At 35.6% G+C, this 22,118-nt stretch overlaps 1 protein-coding gene across 1 annotated transcript in view; it reads right to left on the minus strand.

Annotated features, from left to right (window-relative positions):
* LOC145329810 (lateral signaling target protein 2) overlaps positions 1-22,118 on the minus strand; it is a 46,318-nt gene that overhangs the window by 10,846 nt on the left and 13,354 nt on the right. Inside the window, exons 2-8 of the mRNA XM_080174215.1 lie at positions 16,286-16,368; positions 6,758-6,892; positions 6,333-6,460; positions 5,733-5,836; positions 1,954-2,077; positions 1,123-1,198; positions 400-562 (exon numbers count right to left, since the gene is read on the minus strand). Coding sequence (XP_080030341.1) covers positions 400-562; positions 1,123-1,198; positions 1,954-2,077; positions 5,733-5,836; positions 6,333-6,460; positions 6,758-6,892; positions 16,286-16,368 — 813 coding nt within the window. The remainder of the gene's footprint in view (positions 1-399; positions 563-1,122; positions 1,199-1,953; positions 2,078-5,732; positions 5,837-6,332; positions 6,461-6,757; positions 6,893-16,285; positions 16,369-22,118) is intronic.

The following is a 22,118-nucleotide window of genomic DNA, read 5'->3' on the forward strand; positions in this document are numbered from 1 at the left end:
AACTACAGAACTACAGTGTACTTCCAAATAAATATCTTTCTTTACATAGTTTCTTTTGCTTCTACAGAAATACAAAAATATCTATACTTTCTGTCTAGTCTCCTATGATTATCTCATTAGAAAAATCAAGGAAAAAGTTTACCAATTCAATGAATCTATCAAGTACAACAATTTGACATAGTAGCTCTGCAAGTGTATAAGTACAAAGTGAAGGAATGCAGGCTATTGATGATCCCAGGTCGATTAAACATAAGAAAGGTATGTAGTATTTTCTTTTCTACCTTTAGCTTTATAAAAAAAATTTCTTCTTCAGTTTTATCTAAGATTTTATATAGGAGCGTTCCGCAAAGCACTATTTCATTAACTAAATAAAATACATAAAAAAAATCTTTCACTAACCTTTCTCAGCAAATTTTTGAAGGGCCTGAACAGTTCCGGGAAATCTGAATATTCTCTGTCAACATTGAGTGGTCCAGATGGAAAGATGAGTAATCCGGTTACTATGGCTAACCGGGGGATGGCGAACATAAGGCTGGGATCATACAGGTCCACCATGTCCTGGCGAAACACAAAATACATCATTTTTTTGTTACTAACTCTAGTTTGTACTAACCAGGACAATAAAGGGATAAAACAATGACCGATAAATTGATTACACTCATAATTATGGTAAAAATTACCCCTTCTTTCAATAAGAATTGGTGGAAAGTTTGCTGGTTTGAACAAACTAATCAACAATTATTTGGATACTTTAATAAAAAGTCCCATAACTAAAGTTTTACAAACTAGCAGCGTCCAAACTTTTCCACCAAAAATCTGAGCTAGCAGTTTACGAGATTGTCTTTATCCCTAAAGATCCCTGCCCATCCTAGAGATGCATTGTTAAAATGGATATATTATTACTTGGATCTTACGTCAGATTTTTAGGCACTTTAATAAAGTGTAACTTTCAGCGAGCTGAAGTAATGATTCCCATCTTTCACCCATTCCCTTCCTACTGGATGAAAGAACTGACCAAAAACCGAGTTTCATGCTAGCAAGCTAAATTGACGACAAGTTTCCCTCCAGTCATAATATCCACGTATAGTTTATATCCATTATTGATGAAGTATTAGTTCCTGAGTGATAAGTTTATTCTTGATTGAGCGCTGCAAAGTCTCGGAGAACAGACAGATCACGTCCTGGTGGATTTCATACTCTGAAACAAAATAACATGTTATTGTCAAACATAGTGATAGGATTCCTGTGGCAATAAGAAATTATCATAGAAATGTAGCATCTATATCAAGGACTAATAAGCTTTTTTTAAGCGGGTAAAATGAAGGGTTTTAGGGGTTTAAGTGGCGTAATCTAATGTATTTTAAATTTTGGGTTTCATAGTTTGAGGGCCAAGAGGTAAACACCCCTTTAACCCCTCCCCTTAGACAAATGTAATATAGTCACAATGTCCATGTCAATTTTAAACGACTTAAATAATAACTTTAATATTAATATTATATTAAGGATTGTATTGTCATGTCTTGTTACTTTCTTTCCAATATCTAGGAGCTTATTGCTTAATAGGTACTTTGTAATAAACATGGGTACACTATTTATTACCCATGCGTTACTTATTAATTTTCTATTACATAATAATAATGACAATTTTTTTAATCATTGACAATTTAATAAGATGAGAAATGTCTGTGTTAATTTTCTGTATTTTATCCTCGTGTGTCTGTTGATTTTATCCTCGTCAATTTATAAAAAAATATAAACTATAAAGATAAAAGACTTCCCATTCGAATCTAGAAGCTCTGAATTTTGAGTAGAAACAAAAAATAACCTTAAATCATCGTGGAAGCTATGTGATGCTTACCAAGAAAGGAGAACTTAATCGGGTTAGTGGTTAACGAGATCTTAATGGAAACACTAAAAACCTTACTACTTTATATAATATAGAAAATATCTAACCTTCTATGGTCTTAACATGTACCATGCAGGACACATAACTGAACTCAAATTCCGCAAACATTCGGTCAAATATCTTCAGCGTTTCGTGGATTTGTTCTGTGTATTGGGGTGTGGCTGATAGGCACTGAAAAATAAAATTATCATTAGTTTATTGCGGCCACACCGTCAAATTAAAAACTTTATTGATTTCTCCTCGGATCTAGTTCACATTAAAATATTGTTGGTAACGATTATTCTCATAAGGCTGCTAACTGTCAAATGGCTGAACAACGTTGAATAAGACGGCATATGAGAGCTACAAAAAGCTTGGATCTAATAATGCATATGGAGTGCCTGTTTATAGAAAACATGTCTGAAATAAAGCCTTTTTTGTACATTTATTCGTGCCACGAGATTTCAGTGTAGTACAAAGTATTGGCTATTTCAGATTATTTGTAGGACTTCGATCGGTTACCAGCTATAATGATGTACGAAAATTAGAAGCACGTTCAGCCGTATGGCCACTTGCAGTAATAAAAGTTTAAGAAAAACATCTCAGGACAGGCGTATAAACGGGTTCTATAGCTCGGCTTCTGAAAAGCATTTAGTAAAATTAGTCTGATTACGTTGTTATTATTAATTACGTAAAGAAAAAGTTTTGATTTAGATACTTAACCTCAATTGAGTCTAGTTATATCATTAATAGTTTTAGAAGCGAAGCAACTAAATAATTTTCTTGTTATTTCTTTTCAGTATGGCTTCGAAACCGATAATTATCCATACTGAAAAATCATGTATGCATCGTATTACAAACAATTTTCCACGAATATTAAAATAAAAATACCTGCGGAAAGCTGTCTATAAAACGATGCGATATATGACTATTACAGAATAATCCAATTATTGTGTCTTATTGAACATCTAGGGTAATAAATCTAGTAACTCTTTTTATGTGTCAATACAATTATCTAATCATTTAACCGTTTTCTAATCATTTGGCTCAAGATATTTCCCAAATAAAAATGATTCGACAAGAAAACTGTTTTTTTTTCTCTAGTTTTACTAACTTTCTTTCAAAGGAAACGATTAATCTATGAAGTTCCTTTTTATCTGTTTAAATGTTTTTTAATGAAACTGTAGGAATAAATTTAATAATAAAATTCAAATAAATCTTAAATCTTTTCAATTATAAATCCACTTCAAATTTCTCTTTCCAGGGAAACAGGGAGGGCGTCCAAGCTTTTACTTTGAGGAAGGGGGGGGGGGGGTTTCATAGTTTGGGGGAGGGAAAGAACAATCTTAACCTTTCCCACTTCTTAATATTTAGTACCAAACATTTAAAAAAAAATTTTGTTGGGGGGGTATTTATTTATCGTCCACCGCCCTATCCCTGATGTTTATACAAGTAGTTTCTAGTCAAATATTGATCTTTCAAATTAAATTTATTTAATAAAATTATGTAACCTTAAAAGTTAGATAATGTTTCTTATAAGATACTTAAAAAGATTAACTTGAAGAGAAAGAAAATATTTGAAAGAGGACTATCCACGAACGAGAGCACGTGATTCTAAGTACCTTCTAGCATTGATCCTAAGTATTTTCTTTAATAATATAATAGTTCACCATATATTATTAATGTATTGACGAGAAAATTTATGTTTCACCATGTTTTTTTTAGGTATTTTAATTGATTTTGAAAACTTTTATGAAGCTAATTCTTTTAATAAAATGGATATTTGATGATACATATGCGAATACTCGTGTTATATAGATTGTAAATTAATCCATATTAGCATTAATGTAAACATACATATGAGATATAGTAAATGTGCTTTTGACTTTTTTTAATTTTTACAATTTGACAACATGGACATTAAAGACACCTTGAACTCAACAAAACGTTTGAGTGAATTTTGATTAAAAATACTGGACATTTTTAAAGGGGGGGGGGAAAATGTGGTGACTCGTCACACGACATACCAGCAATTTTATTTTGGATGCTACTCCCTTAGTTTTAGAGATAATTGGATGAAATCTTTTGGGCTGGGTCACTAATTACCCCAACTAGTGGTATCTTTAAAAAAAAACGGCGGCGGGACCGCCGCTCCCGCCGTCCGCCGCCGTTTTCCGCCGCCACCAAAAAATTTTTTTTTATTGCATTTCTCGCCGAATTAGGCAATTTGGAATCATTTGAGACCATGTTATTTTTTTCAAAAATTTTTCCCCTTACAAGCAACCCTGCGGGGGGACTTAGTCATTTTTTTTCAAATTCTCGTTTATGAAGGTATATCTTAAATACAGTATGCTATTCCTTTAGTTTTAGAGATAATTGGATGAAATCTTTTTGATTGTGTCACTAATTACCCCAAGTTTTGGTATCTTTAAAAAAAAAACGGCAGCAGCACCGCCGCTCCCGCCGTCCGCCGCCGTTTTCCGCCGCCACAAAATTTTTTTTTTATTGCATTTCTCGCTGAATTAGGCAATTTTGAATCATATGAGACCATGTTATTTTTTCAAATTTTTTGGGGGCGGTGGCGGAAAACGACGGCGGCGGATGGCGGGAGCAAGGTTGCTTGTAAGGGGAAATTTTTGAAAAAAATAACTTGGTCTCATATAATTCCAAATTGCCTAATTCGGCGAGAAATGCAATAAAATTTTTTTTTGGTGGCGGCGGAAAACGGCGGCGGACGGCGGGAGCGGCGGTCCCGCCGCCATTTTTTATTTAAATATTTACAAAAAAAATTTTTTACTGACCTACCTAAAAAGATTTTGTTTCAATATCTTTAAAAGCACAGGAGTAGCACTGAATTTAAGATGTACCTTGATAAACGAGAATTTGAAAAAAATGACTAAGTCCCCCCGCAGGGGTGCTTGTAAGGGAAAAATTTTTTGAAAAAAATAACATGGTCTCAAATGATTCCAAATTGCCTAATTCGGCGAGAAATGCAATAAAAAATTTTTTATGGTTGCGGCGGAAAACGGCGGCGGCCGGCGGGAGCGGCGGTCTCGCCGCCGTTTTTTTTAAAAGATACCAATAGTTGGGGTAATTAGTGACCCAGCCCAAAAGATTTCATCCAATTATCTCTAAAACTAAGGGAGTAGCATACTGTATATAAGATATACCTTCATAAACGAGAATTTGAAAAAAATGACTAAGTCCCCCCGCAGGGTTGCTTGTAAGGGGAAAAATTTTTGAAAAAAATAACATGGTCTCAAATGATTCCAAATTGCCTAATTCGGCGAGAAATGCAATAAAAAAATTTTTTTTGGTGGCGGCGGAAAATGGCGGCGGACGGCGGGAGCGGCGGTCCCGCCGCCGTTTTTTTTTAAAGATACCACTAGTTGGGGTAATTAGTGACCCAGCCCAAAAGATTTCATCCAATTATCTCTAAAACTAAGGGAGTAGCATCCAAAATAAAATTGCTGGTATGTCGTGTGACGAGTCACCACATTTTCCCCCCCCCCTTTTTCTTCAAATTGAAGTGGTGAAACCTAATTTTTTTCGTCAATTTATTAATTATTAATAGTGACCTATTATATTTTGAAAGAAAATACCTACTTAGGATCAATGCTGGAAGGTACTTAGAATCATGTGCTCTCGTTCGTGGATAGTCCTCTTTGAATTAAATATTTAGAAAAATTTTCTTTAGACGAAGCAAATCTTTAACGTTAGTCTAGGAAAGGTATTACAGGAAGGGTTAGGGAATAGGGCAGTTGGGAAATAACTTTAACATATTGAAAATACGGGGGTAGGGGATTAGTGCTCGAACGAACTTAGTGTGAGAGTCCCAGATAATTACCTGTTCTCTAATAAGTCCCCTCACTTTTTCCAGGGTTTTTGTTACAGCTTTGGCTAAGGGGCGCATCTGCGCAGATTCAAATTCTTTCTGCATTATACTTGAACCTAGAAAATATCATTTTAACTTAAAATATTCAATTCTATATCTGTCATTGTCTATCCAACTATCTATCTGTCATTGTATATCAAACTATGTATCAATCTGTTATTGTCAATCTAACTATCTTCTATCTGCCATTATCTATCGAACTATCTATCTGCCATTATCTATCGTACTGTATATCTGTCATTGTCTATCTAACTAAATATGATAATCTGTCATTGTATGTATTTCTAAAATTTATCTGTTATTGGCTACTTATCTATCTATTTATCTATTGTCTATCTATCTATCCATTTCTATCTATCTGTCTGTAATTATCCATTGAACTACACAGCTGTCAGTATCTATCCAACTATATATCTGTCAATGTCTATCTATCGGTGATTATCTATCTATCTATCTTTCTGCATACTACCCGTAATTGTCTATTTAACTATCTATCTGGCATTGTCTATCTAACTATACGACATTATCTATCTATCTAATAAATGTATTAACCTGCAGCAAGACACTCAGCTCCAAACCAGAGTTGACCGCCCAGATTTTCTGTAACAATTTCATCAGGAAACTTGACCCTGAATTCCCTATTGGCCCGACCATCTGGACCCTCTAGCTCATCTAACATTCTAGAATAACAAGATTTTCATTTATAATTAAATGAAATGTATTTGTGAAACTTCTAGGTACATATCCACTCCAGCCTTTGAAAATCCTCTATTTTCGAGATAATCGATTCCAAGAACATTTACATTTTTTTGGGAGGTTTATTATAACAAAAATAATAAAAAATCTCATTTCCTTTCTAGACATATAAAAATAGGAAGCTTTTGGCATAACTAATTGCAATTAAAAATTAGAACTACTTCAATAGTATCAATTCTAAATAAATAATTATGAAATCTAGCACTTGTAAGTAAACTTACTTGTTACAAATATTAAGCAGTTTATCTTGGCAGCTGCGCAGCTTTGAAACCAAAGCTGCGCATCTTTCTGGATCTTTCCTGCCATCAAAGCTATCAAGTTCAGCTGCCACGCGGTTCAGGTTGTCATCCGCATACCTAGATTATACAATTTAATAGATATACGAGGATGTGTTTAAAGATATTTTCTAAAATCTTAAGCTTTAAATTTGTCTAAGGTGTATGGTAAGTGATAAGGAAAAATTAAAACTAGACTTACATCAACATTAAAGCGCAGAACAGAATAGATGAAACATAAAACTAATTTGGACTTTAGACTAACTAACTATTTACCTAACACATTTAAAGTTTTATTAAAGATGACAATCCGAGTCATTTTCACAAAATCGGGGTTCGGATCGTCTTAAATACTGGCGGTTAATTCTAAACGGATTTGGATTCCGGGTGCAAAATTTTTTTTTTATATTTTTTTCTGACTTTTTGTCTTCAGACGAAACGAATGCAATCTTTGGTTTATTGACATAAAAAGGATGACAACATCCATAAAAGCGAAGCTCTGAAACGGTTGGACAAACGGACATTAACACTTGTATAGTGTCAGAACTGAATAATCAGCATATAAATGAATAAGAGACAAAGCAAAATTGTGAGTAAATTTGTTGAAAAACTTCTTGATACAGGATAATGTTTATGGACATACTTACATTTTAGGACTTGATTATAGAGTTGCTTTGCTTATAATATTGTAATTTGTTGTCCCAGGATTCCAGGAATCAGTTTACCAAAAATCAGAACAATAGGATAATTAGATCACATAAAAATTTGTTGTTAAAAAAGTAAAAGATCAACTTGTTTAAAATCGTACCCAACTACTACAGGAATCACCATGCAAAGTTTGAAATCGATTTGACAATTCTAACATGCCTAAATTAACAAAAAAAAAGCTATCTGTCTCGGACGGACCGACCCTAATTATAGAACAGCTTCGCTTTTAAAAAGAGTGGGTGGAACTGAAAAAGGTCGCTTTGAATAATGAATATAGAACACGGGGCTATTGCGACATGGGATTTTTTCTCTTCAATTTAGATTGCTATGGTCTTCAGATATTGGTCGATACGTTCCTCCATAGTAAGGGGAGGGGATAAGATAAAGTGAGACAAGAGAAAGTGAGGTAACGTTATTTTAGCCAGCTGGGAGAACATTTTATCAGAGTATGCAAAAATCTCTCATAATATCCACATATTCTATATCCATTATTTAGGGTTACATTGGATAGAAGCTACGGTATACGAGAATCTCTCATAATATCCATATATTCTATATCCATTATTATAGGGTTCATTGGATAGAAGCTACGGTATACGAGAATCTCTCACAATATCTGTAATGATATCTGTTATTTATATATTTATGTATGTTTAGGTTAATCAAGATGATGTTTGCCTATCTGTTTATTGTTTAATTTTATATGTTAATAAAATTATATTGAATTATGTTTTAAATGCTGTGTTGTTTATTGTCTTATTTGATTATGGTTTGCATTTATGGTTTCAACTTTTTATTATCACTTTGGATAGCTTGAAGATGTTTGAGTAAAGTGTATGGTGACAGAGGCATGTAATGGACCTGATCCATAAGGTACTTGGTGGTTATTTCAGTAGTAGCAAGAGCGTTTTATTTTTATAATTTTCTATAAAGGGAGAATTATAAGAAAAAGATCTACGGCACTAATTGAACTAAACCAAGTATTTTGTGAGCCTACACTTTATGTCAATTATCCAGTGAGCTAAACTATTAATTAAAAATAATAGTGTTACTAAGTATAAGATATCCTTATTAGAGCTCGTAAAGAGTGTGTTTCCAATTGTTAAAAATACCTATAATAAAGAATAGGTAGCGCAGCTAGGTAACTAGTGTTGTTTTTTTTTTTTCTGATTGGTGCTATAAGTAGCATAGCAATAACAACCTTTCTATCCTTAATAAATAAAGGTCTATAGTCAGGTGTCAAGTAGCGCAACAATAACGACTACAATAAAAAGTAGTGTGCTAGTAAGGATTGTTTTTAAAAACCTGTAAAGAGGTGTGCAAAAACCCCGGATAGACAAGCAAAAATGGCGGAAACCTGTAAGGTAGGGGCGGATGCGCCGAACCTGAATAATTTTCAAACTTATGAAGCTTATAAGAACAATGTTTTACTTTGGAGGGGAATTACCGACTATAAGCCCGAGAAGCAAGGGGCGATGTTGGCATACGCGGTCCCTGACGAATCTATCACTTTCGGTAATCTAATACAGACCGATCTCTTTAATGTCCACCCTGTAGAGTCACTAATAGGTGATGCACAAGGTGTGGACAAAGTCTTAGACTTCCTTGACGGACACATAGGCAAAGAGACAAGGATAGACGAATTAGAGGCATTTGAGAAAATATTTAATTACAGAAGAAGACAAGGACAGACAATCTTAGATTATCTGAAAGAACATGAGAGGTATTACAACAAATGTAAGCAATCTGGTATAACATTTACCGATACGTGCAGCGCATTTATTGTAGCCGTAGCGGCTAAACTCGATCATACACAGGCTACTCTAGTAAAAGCCGTTATAGATATCGAAAAGGAAGCGGGAAAAGGGACGATGTACGCGGCCGTAAAGCGAAAAATTAAAGAAATGTTGTCAGATAGCCTTGGCAATATTTGCAGCGGTGAACCCGAAAAATCAAGCGTTGACGCTTTTTTGGCGGACCACCAGGAAGCTTTCGCTACATGGCAAAAGAATAATTCATATAAAAAGAATTACACAAATAATTATAATAACAACAATAATTATAATGCGCGAAAGTAGTCGTCCAACGGAACGCATAATGGCGCACGTAATGTTCCCAATAACAGGGATGCCGGCGTTAATCAAATAAATCCTGCAACTGGTAAACCGCTAAAATGTAAATATTGTGGTTCATACAGACACTTCCAGAGGGATTGTCCCGACTACAAGAAAGCTCAAAATAGCGGAAATAGCGGGAATAACACGCAAAATAGCGCAAATAGCATGAATCACAAAAAGGGAAAGGTGTTTTTGATACAAACACAAAATTCCGATGAAGAAGATGCCCTTCTTTCACAGTTTGAAAACATCATACCAGAGCCAGAGGATGATAATGATGACAACCAGCCAGATCAGCTTGAAAAAGTACTATTTACAACCAACAAAGAAGAGCTAAGCAGATTTACAGCGGAATCAATTAATTGTGCAGCGCTAGATTCTTGTTGCACGGCATCCGTGGCTGGAAAGAAATGGATGGATATTTTCCTGTCATCTGTTCCCGGTGAGCTAAGAAAACAAATTAAAGGACCGTATAAGAGTAGAAAAACCTTTCAATTCGGAAATCAAGGTATATTGCCAACAATGCAAGCGTATACAATTCCCATCATAGTAGCAGGAGAACGCCATCTCATTGAAGTTGATGTAATCAACAGTGACATTCCATTGCTCATGTCCAAAACTCATATGAAGCAGCTAGGTATTACATTGAACATGGCAGATGACACAGCTACAGTAAATGGAAAACCAATAAGAGTAGACACAACATCTGCAGGACACTTTATTCTCAACCTGTTTGGTGACAACGAACATCAAGACACCATGCTTATGCAAGAAATATACTCAGTGAATATGCTGAAAGAGAATGAAGAATCACAGCTGAAGCTTCTGCAGAAACTGCATAAGCAGTTTGGCCACAGGCCGAAGAAAGTGTTTGTGAATCTGTTGAAGTCAGCTGAGCAATGGGATCCAAAGTTCAGTGCCATGATTGACAAAATAATTGATGGTTGTGAAGGGTGTATTCTTAGGAAACGTAACCCAGACAAACCAGCAGTTAGTTTACCAATGGCAAAGGATTTCAATCATATTCTGACAATGGATTTGAAGAAATGGGATGACAAGCACTATGTTCTATACTTTGTGGACATGTTTACAAGATATACAGTGGGCTCAGTGATCACAAATAAGAAACCAGAGACAATTGTAGCCAAGTTGTTCTCCGACTGGATTCGTTACTTCACAGCACCTGACATAATACTGACAGACAATGGAGGTGAATTTGTAAATGAAGCGATAAAGGAAGCATGTGCTATGCTTAACATTTATCATGCCACGACTGCCGCGTACAGTCCGTGGCAAAATGGTCACCAGGAAAAGAACCATTACACTACTGACAATGTAGGACAATGTTTGGAACGAGATTATCCAGAGATGCCACTAGAGCAAGTTATTGCTTGGGCCTGTGCAGTTAAGAACTCATTAACGAATGTCTATGGGTATAACGCATTTGAGCTTACATTTGGTAGAGCTCCAAGGTTGCCAAGTATTATGACAGATCCAATCCCGGCCTCCCAAGTGGAACCCACAAGTAGGGCTCTGATTGAGAACATAAAGGCCATTCATGGAACAAGAGCAGCTTTTGCCAAGGCAGAGAAATGTGAGAAGCTGAAATTAGCTCTTAGATTGAAGATGAGAGCAGTCAACAGAGATTATAAACAGGGAGAGCTTGTTTATTACAAGAGAGAGAAGGATGACAAGTGGCTGGGGCCAGCTAAGGTCATTTTTCAAGATGGGAAGGTGATTGGAATCAGAACTTCATCAAGCTATGTCAGAGTAAGTGCAAACAGGTTATGGCCGGCAGGCCAGACTCTTTCTGAAAGGCTAAAAGACGAGGAAGAGCAATTTGAGAAGATAAAGAGAGGCAAAACTTTAGAAGAGAAATCTAAAGTAGTGGAGGACCGGAAGCCATTCAAGATGGACGAATCATCTGATGAAGAACCGGAGGCCTTCCAAGAAGCAAGAGAAGAAGCCAATGAAGAACAGGACCAGGAAGAAGAAGCTAATGAAGATCCAGATAGGACGGAGATCACGAATAGTGAAGGCACGACACCGACAAATGAAAATGAGCAAGTACAACCACTGGCAAGTCCAGAAAAGTTCAAACCAAATCAGAGGATTGAACTAAAGGAGAACGGAAAATGGGAGAGAGGAGTTGTGCTTGGTCAAGCAGGCAAGAAGGTTGGAAAGTACAAGCATTGGTATAATGTACAACTGGACTCAGGCAAGCAATTTTCTGCTGATTTTGCAAGGCAAGAAGTGCGAAGAGAAATCCAATCTACAGCAGAAGAGCAAGAAGAAGTATATGACATAAGATTAGATAATGGAAAAGAGACAACAGCTGAAGCTAATGAAAATCTAGTGAAACTAGATGAGGAGCAAATTCTTGCAACCTGGGTGCATGAGGAAGTGTTGGCAGTTATGATGCCAAGAGAAATGAAAGACTCTCCAGAATGTCTCGCAGCCAAAGAAGTGGAACTACAAAAGCTAAAGGATTTTGATACTTACCAAGAAGTCAAAGACGATGGTCAGAGCAGGATTACAACAACCTGGGTGCTGACAATGAAAGGAAAGGAGATAAAAGCAAGACTAACAGCTCGGGGATTTCAAGAAGAGGATGAGCATCCAAAAGAATCTCCAACAATGCAGAAGTACTCTTTAAGGATTCTGTTGACAATTGCATCTGCCAAAGGATGGACTATAGAAACAGTTGACGTAAAGAGCGCCTTTCTTCAAGGTACCCGCCTAGAAAGGAAAGTCTATGTCAAGCCTCCAAAGGAAGCTAATGTAATTGATGTCTTGTGGCTCCTGAACAAATGTCTATACGGCTTAAGAGATGCCAGCAGACAATGGTATACGAGAGTAGAAGATGTACTCACTAAGCTTGGATTTGAGAAGTGTACTTATGACTCTGGATTATTCTTCCTGATGAAGGATGATGAGTTAGAGGCACTAGTTGGGCTTCATGTGGATGATTTTTTGAATGCGGGAGGAGAATACTTTCACAACACTATACTACCACAGATTTTGAACACCTTTATGGTAGGCAAGTCAGAGCGTGGGAGTTTCATGTATACCGGTTTCCAATTAAACCAAGACAAGAATGGTGTAACCCTAGACCAATCTGAGTATGTGGAGGGAATATCTATTCCAGTATTGGATCCACAGAGGATGAAGCAGACAAAGGCGGATATGACTTTCGAGGAACTATCCTTACTAAGGAAGATGACAGGACAATTGAATTGGACAGTAAGATCCACCCGTCCAGACTTATCTTTCAATATGATTGCATGTTCAACCCATTTTAAAGGGGGTACTGTTGCTGATCTGAAGTATGCTAAGACTTCATTGGTCAATCTGAAGAAAAATGAGGCAGTTCTTTGATTTTCAAACATGGGTGATATAAGCAAGTCAGAAATCTGGCTGTTTACGGATGCTTCATATGGAAATCTGAATGGTGGAACGGATAGCACGCAAGGATATGTGTTGTTCTTGGTTAGACCAGAAGATGGAAGGTGTGCTCCCATTGACTGGAGAGCAAATAAAATTGACAGAGTTGTCACATCTACACTGGCAGCTGAAGCTATTAGCTTGACAAAAGGTCTCGATGCTGCCATTGCATTCAAATGGACACTTGAACAGCTGTTGGGCAAAGAAGGCGCCATTCCTGTCAGAGCTATCATTGACAACAAAGACACATTCGAAAGTGTGCACTCTACCACAGATGTCCAGGAAAGGAAATTGCGAAGAGAGATTGGTGTGATCAAACAGATGCTAAAAGCAAAGGAGTTGCAACAGCTCGGTGCAAATAGCAACAATCTGGTGGAATCCATGCAGTCTGGCAAGATACCAAGGGAAATCTTTGATGCAGTTAAAAGACTGTAAAAAGTCACATAATTGCTAAAGAATTTCTTTTCAACCTGCTATATGCAAAAAGTTGTAAATAAAAATATGATTTTATTGCCTATTTTAAGTTTTATGTTATTTTACCGCTAATGTTTTTAAAAATATGCATTATTCTAAAGATATGTGGAACAAATAAAAATTTCCCATAATTCTTTTAAGTATAAATAACCCGTCTGCAAACAATAAATACCCACCAAGGGTAAGGCGACAACTTTCAAAATTAAATAATGAAAGTCGCGGAATGGCTGCAGCTCTATACCATAAATCGTATAAAATGTAGTGCGGCATTCTTACAATTTTTAGAGTTTTGAGCTGACGTATAGTGAAAAGACGGAAATAATAAAATTTTGCTTAAAAATGTGAATAAAAGGGAATATTTTTACTTTTTGTGTATTTTTTTAACAATAAATCATTCAAGTTTGATTACTCGAATATACAACTTCACGATTTGAATTCGCTTAAGGTAACAAAAACATTCATTCACATTAAAGAAGTTTGGATATTTTTTTTTTGTTTTGATTGTTGATAATATTCAGCAATATCACGATGTTAATAAATACACATTTTGTAAAAATTTCATTTCTTTTGTGATATAGTTGTTTTAATATAGCGACGTATTATCTCTTTTAATTTTTTTGCACTTATTTAGTGAAATAGTCAATTTGATTTAATGACGTAATATTTGTGTTTTAGTAATTGAAACCATAATCGCATATATAAACAAAATTAAGTTTATTTTAGTATTATAATTTCCCATAAGAATAATTCAGCCAACTTGTAATTTGGGGGTTGCTTTATCTTTTCCTCTGTCAACATATTTTAGTTAATAATTTCTAGTTTGACATGGAGGCCATGGACGTAGTCTTGAAGAAGGAGGTGACGCTCAAGGAGGGGACTACCCACACCTGCCTGTCTGATTTGGAAGAGGGCGAGAACTGGTGTCAGCAAATCCATTGGATCACCATCTGCGAGAAAAGGCCGACGCAGCTGATGGATGTGCTAAGGTCCATTGCAGGTCGAACCACCCCTCAAAGGGTAAGTGTACCTGGGATGCAGTGTTACACTGCTGTGCTCCCTGTCGACAGCCTGTGCCGGCTGGTCGACGAGATCATGACGTTGTTTGCTGGTACAATGCATCAAGTGGTCATTCCCACGTTGCGTTTTGTACCAGCGAGCTTCATGATCTGGGAACGCATCAGTACCCTCAATTCCTTTATTTGGAAAAAGGCTGTCTCCCATGGTTACGGTGTTATGAATTTACACCGTAACTTTATGGTGCGGCAGGCCCGTAATTGGGCTGTCCACGGGCCGTGTTATGCTGAGTTTGTGGCTAACACAGGCCTGGGGTCAACTTTGTCCGAGGACGGAGTGAAACGGTATGAAGGTAGGCTTCTCCGTCTTCACTCTGGAGGGTACGATGTAGAGCACCCGCCGTCCATTCCTTTAGGGGATGAGATGCCGGTTCCACTTTGGACCTCTAGCAGCTACTGTAACAGCAGGAGCTGTTCCGACATGTTGACGGGACTTGGTTACACCATGACCAAGCCGGTTCCATGCAAGAAGGTGGCCAAGCCTAAGAAGCAGGATAAGGTGGTGCAGGAGGCGGTGGTGCGGAGCCCACAGGTTCAGGACAAGTTGTTGGCGAAGGCAGGGGCTTCCCGAGGGGCGAAGAGAGGACGCTCTGTCTCTGTGGGGCAGGACCAGGGTGGTGCTGCTGGAGCTGCCAAGGCAGGTAGAGGTCGCGGCCGAGGTCGTGTGGCACGGGATCAAGGTGGTTGTGTTATCACCATGGTTCCACTGGAGATTGGTACTGCTTGGGCGATGGTCAAGCAAATTGCTGACTTGAAGGCTGGGATCCAGCAGCGTGATTCTGACCTTGCTAGGCTAAGGAAGGTTCGGGATGACCTGGAGAAGGAGCTTAGCCGTGCACGGGAGGATGTTAGCCGTCAAGAGAATGTTGTGGCGGTGTACGAGGCGAGATCCAGGGAGGAGTCACGTGCTGTAAGGAGAGAGAGAGAGCAGCAATACCTAGAGACGAAAGAGTGGAGGAAACAGCGGGATGAGTGGAGAGCCGAGAGACGTGAGATGCTGGAGATGTACGAGGTGCTACATGCCAAGCACTACGAGCTTAAAGGCCAATTTCAGGTCTTCCAGGAACTTGGTTCTGACAAAGAGAGGAAGGAGAAGAAAGCCAAGAGAGAGAAGAGGATGTAAGAAAGAGAGGGAGAGAAGAAACAAAACAAGGGAACCGTATTTAATGTAATGATATCTGTTATTTATATATTTATGTATGTTTAGGTTAATCAAGATGATGTTTGCCTATCTGTTTATTGTTTAATTTTATATGTTAATAAAATTATATTGAATTATGTTTTAAATGCTGTGTTGTTTATTGTCTTATTTGATTATGGTTTGCATTTATGGTTTCAACTTTTTATTATCATTCCAGAGTGTGAATTTATCCATTCGGGGTTTTTAAATTTTATGTTTATTACAGATTATACTTTGGATAGCTTGAAGATGTTTGAGTAAAGTGTATGGTGACAGAGGCATGTAATGGACCTGATCCATAAGGTACTTGGTGGTTATTTCAATATCCACATATTCTATATCCATTATTTAGGGTTACATTGGAGATAGGCTACGGTATACGAGAATCTCTCATAATATCCATATATTCTATATCCATTATTTAGGGTTACATTGGAGAGAAGCTACACTACAATGATAGAAGATGGTAGGCACTTACCAAAACTTTGCGAAGAGCGATTTATCATCCCGCCGAGGTTTATACAGCCACTTTCTTATGCTTATCATACTGAGAACGGGATCCTAAACAAAAAATAGGATTTGTAAATAATCAAAACAATTTTATTTTTATGACTTAAGATGTCTCACCTAAAATATTGTACCTTGTAAAGCCAACGAATAGGAAAACTATATTAGATAACTCAGGGAACTGATGTACAGCCCAATGACACCTTCGCCCCTGGTTTATTGGGCAACCTCAAAGGGATTCCAGCTCAGATTAGACACTGAAGTTAAATCAATCTTGCAGAAAAATTCATTTCGGGTGGTAGGACAAAAAAAAATTTGGAGAAAAAATATTAATAAAATGATATTTTAAAACCTATGTACCTATTAAATTATCAACTTCATTTTAAGTGAAGCTATATCCTAAAAATAACAAAACACTCTTAAGACACGTGATTGGAAAAACAATAATATTTTGTTTAAAAAGTTATTAATAGTCTTCTTACAAAATTGAGATATAAAATATTTAGTCGTGTGTATAAAAACCTGATTTATTTACATGTGTATAAAAAAAGTTTCATAAATAACAATTTAAAAAAAGAATATCCTTATACTAAAGTAACAGGATGTCTGTGTGTCTGTCTGTGTGTCTGTGTGTACCGAAGGATCTCGCTAACCGCTGAACCGATCGGGTTCTCCTTAACAGGGTAGCTTCTCATAAGTCCCGGGAAGGTTTATAACTATTTTGGGGGAGGGTACCACCACCCTCCCAAGAGAAATGACAAAAAAATCGAAATTTTAAAAAAATTAGGGGAGACTTCAACGTCAAATAAAGAGGTATCGTAATAAAAATTAACTTTAACAAACAAAAACATTTAAAGTGCCACTAGAGGCCTCTAGGGGCGTAGCCGCTAGTTTAACTTTAAAAGAGCCTAAATTACACGTCCTTTGAAATAAATAAAAATAAACTTGTATGTAAAAATATCCATCCATACAAGTAGAACATTAACATAACATAAAACAAATTTTTAAAATAATATGTTAATGATCTCAAATAAATCATAAAATATTCCATGTCTCAGAGAAATATAAAATTCCTTCGTTAAGGAAAAATCTTCTATTAGGTAAAAAATGATAACAAAAGCTGAAATGTTATTTTTACTTTTAATAAAGCAAACTTTTCTTTTATGAAAGAAAACAAAAATGTAATTTAGTAAGTGGTAAAAAGTGAAAACGAAAAAGTTTTTGAGGTTAATAACTAACGTAGAAACAGGGTTAAACATTCCAAAATATTTGTAAGTATTATGGAAAAGAAATGTTTGCCTTAACTTAATTTCCTTAAAATTAACGATGCAACTGGCCTATCGCTAGTATTGAAGAAGTTAGCCTTGTCTATAGATGGTTGACCAGTAATGATAATTATAAAAAATGACAAAACTTTGTGTAAAATCTTCTTTATGTGTCTAAAAATATTTTAACTGGCGTTATCCCTTAAGTGTATTGTTAAGATCAAAGTACCCCCCCCCCTCTATCCATTTTGAAAAAAATGGATAGGGAATTAATTCTTCGCTTGTTTGTTCACTACCTTAGGTCAGGTTAGATTAGGTTATATTAGGTCCTGGTTAACCCCGCAGGACTAGAGCACCGCAGGTATTGGAAACCCTCTTAATTTCCATTTATTTTAAAATAAGAGGATGGGGGGCTGGGTACAGTGCTCGACAGGCAACTTGTGGGAAAGCACTTTTTAACTTATAATTGCATCATAAAGATATCTTATTATTACACCACTAATTAGAGGTATTATTATATATTTTGTCTTGCTAATATTAAGAAATAAATTAAAGGTTTAGGGTAGTAATTTTCAGTAGATTTGGTAAAAAATACAAGGATTACAAAAGGCAAATTAACCTTTAAGTGTCGAAAAAGAGTTGGGAAGTAAAACTATTGACAATTATGTTAAAAATAATTAAGTATTAACTCTCTACTCTTTGAAATATGTAATAAAGTATTTTTGCAAAATTCTTTACTTAAACTTGTATGTGAGTGTTTCAGTAAAAATACAATTTTATCTGTTAACTAAATGGATAACATAATCTAGCTATATCTATGTATTTCAGTTATGGATCAGATAGGCAATTTTCCATATAGTGTCTTTTCTAGCACTGTCTCCCCCCTCCTTTATTTTAAAATAAATGGAATACAAGGGGATGTGGGAGTAATTTTCCGTTTGTTTGTTTGTTACTTCAGGCCAGGTTGGGTTAAATTACAATTGGAAGCCCCTTTTATAAGCCCCGCAAAAAATCACCCCCACACCCTATTATTTTTTATTCATATAAAAATACGGGGTTCAGGGCTGCGATAGAACAAGTATGATTAATATGTACAAATGTCTGTTTTGTATGCACATATAATATATTACATATCCCGTATATGAAAGTGACAAAAAGGGATAAGAAATTTTACAAAAATAATACTTTTTTATATCTTGATTTTGAAAGAAACAGTATAGATTTAACGATTTAATGATAAAATAAATAAAAACTAGCTTGAATACTATCAAAGACGCGGGGGAGGGGGTGTTAATTTAGATATCTCGCTGATATTTTATGAATATTTTAATATTAGTGGAAAATTGTCTGTAATACGATGCTATTCAGCGGTTCTAATCCTGCGGATATTAATCTGTATCCAAGCCATACTGGAATGATCTTTAAACCCTGAGAAATGCACCGTATTTTGTAATGATTTATAATTTATTTCATGTTGTAGTAAAGTTGGTTTTATAAAATATCAAATTATGACATAAGGGAAGCCTTGTAAATAAGAATTACGTTGGAGATTATTACGTAAAGACATTAACTCTATAAAAAATGTTATATTAATTTTTGCAAGATCCGTATGCAGTTAAGAAGGTATGATGTTCTATATTTAAGGAAGCTTTATATTAGTATAGGCACGTTTGAAAAGGTAGATAAACTTTTAACTGCTATCCTTATTATATTTTTTAAAACCTTGAAAACTTCTTTTTAATTTTTGTAAAATGTTAGTTCTAATTTTAAATTTTTTAATGTTTATATAAAATAAGCACCGTCTAAAAGGCGTAAAAAGTAAATTATATAAAAACTTTGTCAGGATCTATTACTAAAATATCATTAGATGAGCCAAGATTAATATTTTAATTTATAATTTTTTCTCATGACTAACAATCAATATATTATTACTTGGATGTTGCACCCGATTTTCTTGTACTCTAATCTAATAAAGGGAAGGATAAACTAACATTACTCCCAAACCACCTCCTTTAGCCCTTCCCCAACCCTCCTGCTGGATGAACGCACTGAACAATAAATAAGATTCGTATTAGCAATCTAAATAGACGACAACTTTCCCCCAATCAATACATCCATGTATTTTATATCCATTACTTTAACTAAACGTGTAACGGTACAAAAACTGCTTGCTTAGAATTAAGCTATTAATGCAAGCTAAATTTCTTCAAATTCAAATGTCATTAAAAGTCAAAATAACTGCATAAAAGTAAAAATAGAATTCTTAATATAGAGATTTTATTGTTGTACACAAACTCTCAAACAATTAGAATTGAGAAGGCTTGAATAAAGCGAAATATATTTTCTACAAAGAAGTTTGTTCTTCATGTGTAGTTAGCTCTAGCCGCGCGTTTTTAGAGATTTTATTTAATTTGGCTTCGCCCCATAACTAAAAGTTATAGTTGTCTGTCGTTTTAATAAAGATTACATCCCAAGGCAATGAATTAATCAACTTAAAGCATGTTCTGCACTAATACTAAGCTTTATTTATTTGACTTTTTGCTTAATCCTTGACGAAAAATAAGACAATGGCCGATAAATTGACTTTATCCCCAATGATGATGGCACAAAATCCGCTCTTCTGTAGTTTACAACTTTTGGTTGAAACCTTTGGACACTCAACTTAATTCAACCAATCAAAATTCATTAAAAGTCTCCAAAGTTGTTAAGCCAACGATTAAGATAGCGTTATTAAAAACTTTGGAGACTAGTGTAATTAACAGCCTATTGTCCCCTTCCTTCCTGGTACAATATACATGTATTGTTAATAAAATATAAGGTTTGAAAATTTGAAGGGAAATTAAAACAAACTGTTAGTGCAATTCAATGCATTTTAAATAACAATCAACATAGCATAGCGGGGAAATAACGAATGATAGCTATATGAACGGATGTAGAATATACGTGGATATTATAACAGGACAAAAATTGTCGTCAAATTAGTTTGCAATATCCCCGCTCATTTATTGGTCGGGCCGTTTATCCAGTAGGAGGAGAGGGGATAGGGTAAAGATAATGGGGGAGATCGTTATTTTAGCCCACTACAGAGTACACATGAAAATCAGGTGTAAGATCCAAGTAATAATAAATCCATTGCTATATGCAAAAAGAAGGTATATTATGTGGCTGCGCTCTTACCAGCTAGGAGCTCTTTATTTGAGGGAGAAGACAAAGCAAAAAATCACTCGAGAAATAAATTTTTCTCGAAACCTATGTGACGCTTCAATAAAATGGAGAACTCAATAGGCTTAGCAGTGAACGAAATCATAATCATAGTAAGTCAAAAAAAAACTTACTACTTTGTTAAATATAGCAAATATGAAAAAGAATTAATTTTTGATACAAATTATATTGTCTATGACAAAGATGATGAGAAATTGACCACGACCAGGGATTCTAAGGGATAAGACAATTGACATACAAGCTTACCCAATTCTTGGTTAAAATTATTGGTACACTGCTAGTTTGTACTAACCAATAATGGTTTAGTGAATATCGTTTATAGCCAACGAATAAGAGAACGTGTCTAGGACCAGAATAATGTATAGTACTATATCCCCTCCATCCCTGAAAGGAAATGACCCAATTCCGAATAAAACTTTTTGTTTGTTTGATTTGAATATTATTTCTCCCCCCAATAACAAATATTTGCTAAGGGGGGGGGGGGGAAGTTTTGCCACTTTCGCGTAATCCGTGATTATTAGGCTAGGTATTGATGTGAGACTATAGGTTATTTGGGATAAAAGTTTACTTTTGGGTAGTACTTCACGTATATTTAATCATTTTTTGGATAGGTCTCCAGGTTCAGGTGCTGCAGGCTGGAAGGTGGTTTCTGGACAGGTAAAAAAAAATTAAAATTTTTGTTTGAAGAGTTAGAGATCAAATTATTAAACAAAATATGCATCTTAATAAATATTATTGACATATAAGAAGAAAAAATTAAAACCGGCCTCCAGGTTCAGGTGCTGCAGGCCTCCAGGTCAACTCTGGACAGGTAATAATCAAATTTTTTATTTGAAGAGTTAGAGGTCAACTTATAAAACAGAATATGCATCTTTTTTTATACTATTGACATTTTTGAAGAAAAAATTAAAATTGGCCTCCAGGTTCAAGTGCTGCAGGCTTCCAGGTCCACTCTGGACAGGTAAAAAAACAAGTTTTTTATTTGAAGAGTTAGAGGTCAACTTATAAAACAGAATATGCATATTTTTTAATATTATTGACATATTTGAAGAAAAAATTAAAATCGGCCTCCAGGTTCAGGTGCTGCAGGCATCCAGGTCCACTCTGGACAGGTAAAATAACAAGTTCTTTATTTGAAGAGTTAGAGGTCAACTTATAAAACAGAATATGCATCTTTTTTGATATTATTGACATATTTGAAGAAAACATTAAAATCGGCCTCCAGGTTCAGGTGCTGCTGGCCTCCAGGTCCACTCTGGACAGGTAAAAAATTATATTTTTTTATTTGAAGAATTAGAGGCCAACTTATAAAACAGA

This window comes from Acartia tonsa, chromosome 10 (genome assembly GCF_053477335.1).
Source record: "Acartia tonsa isolate MP-2025a chromosome 10, ASM5347733v1, whole genome shotgun sequence".
Lineage (NCBI taxonomy): Eukaryota > Metazoa > Arthropoda > Copepoda > Calanoida > Acartiidae > Acartia > Acartia tonsa.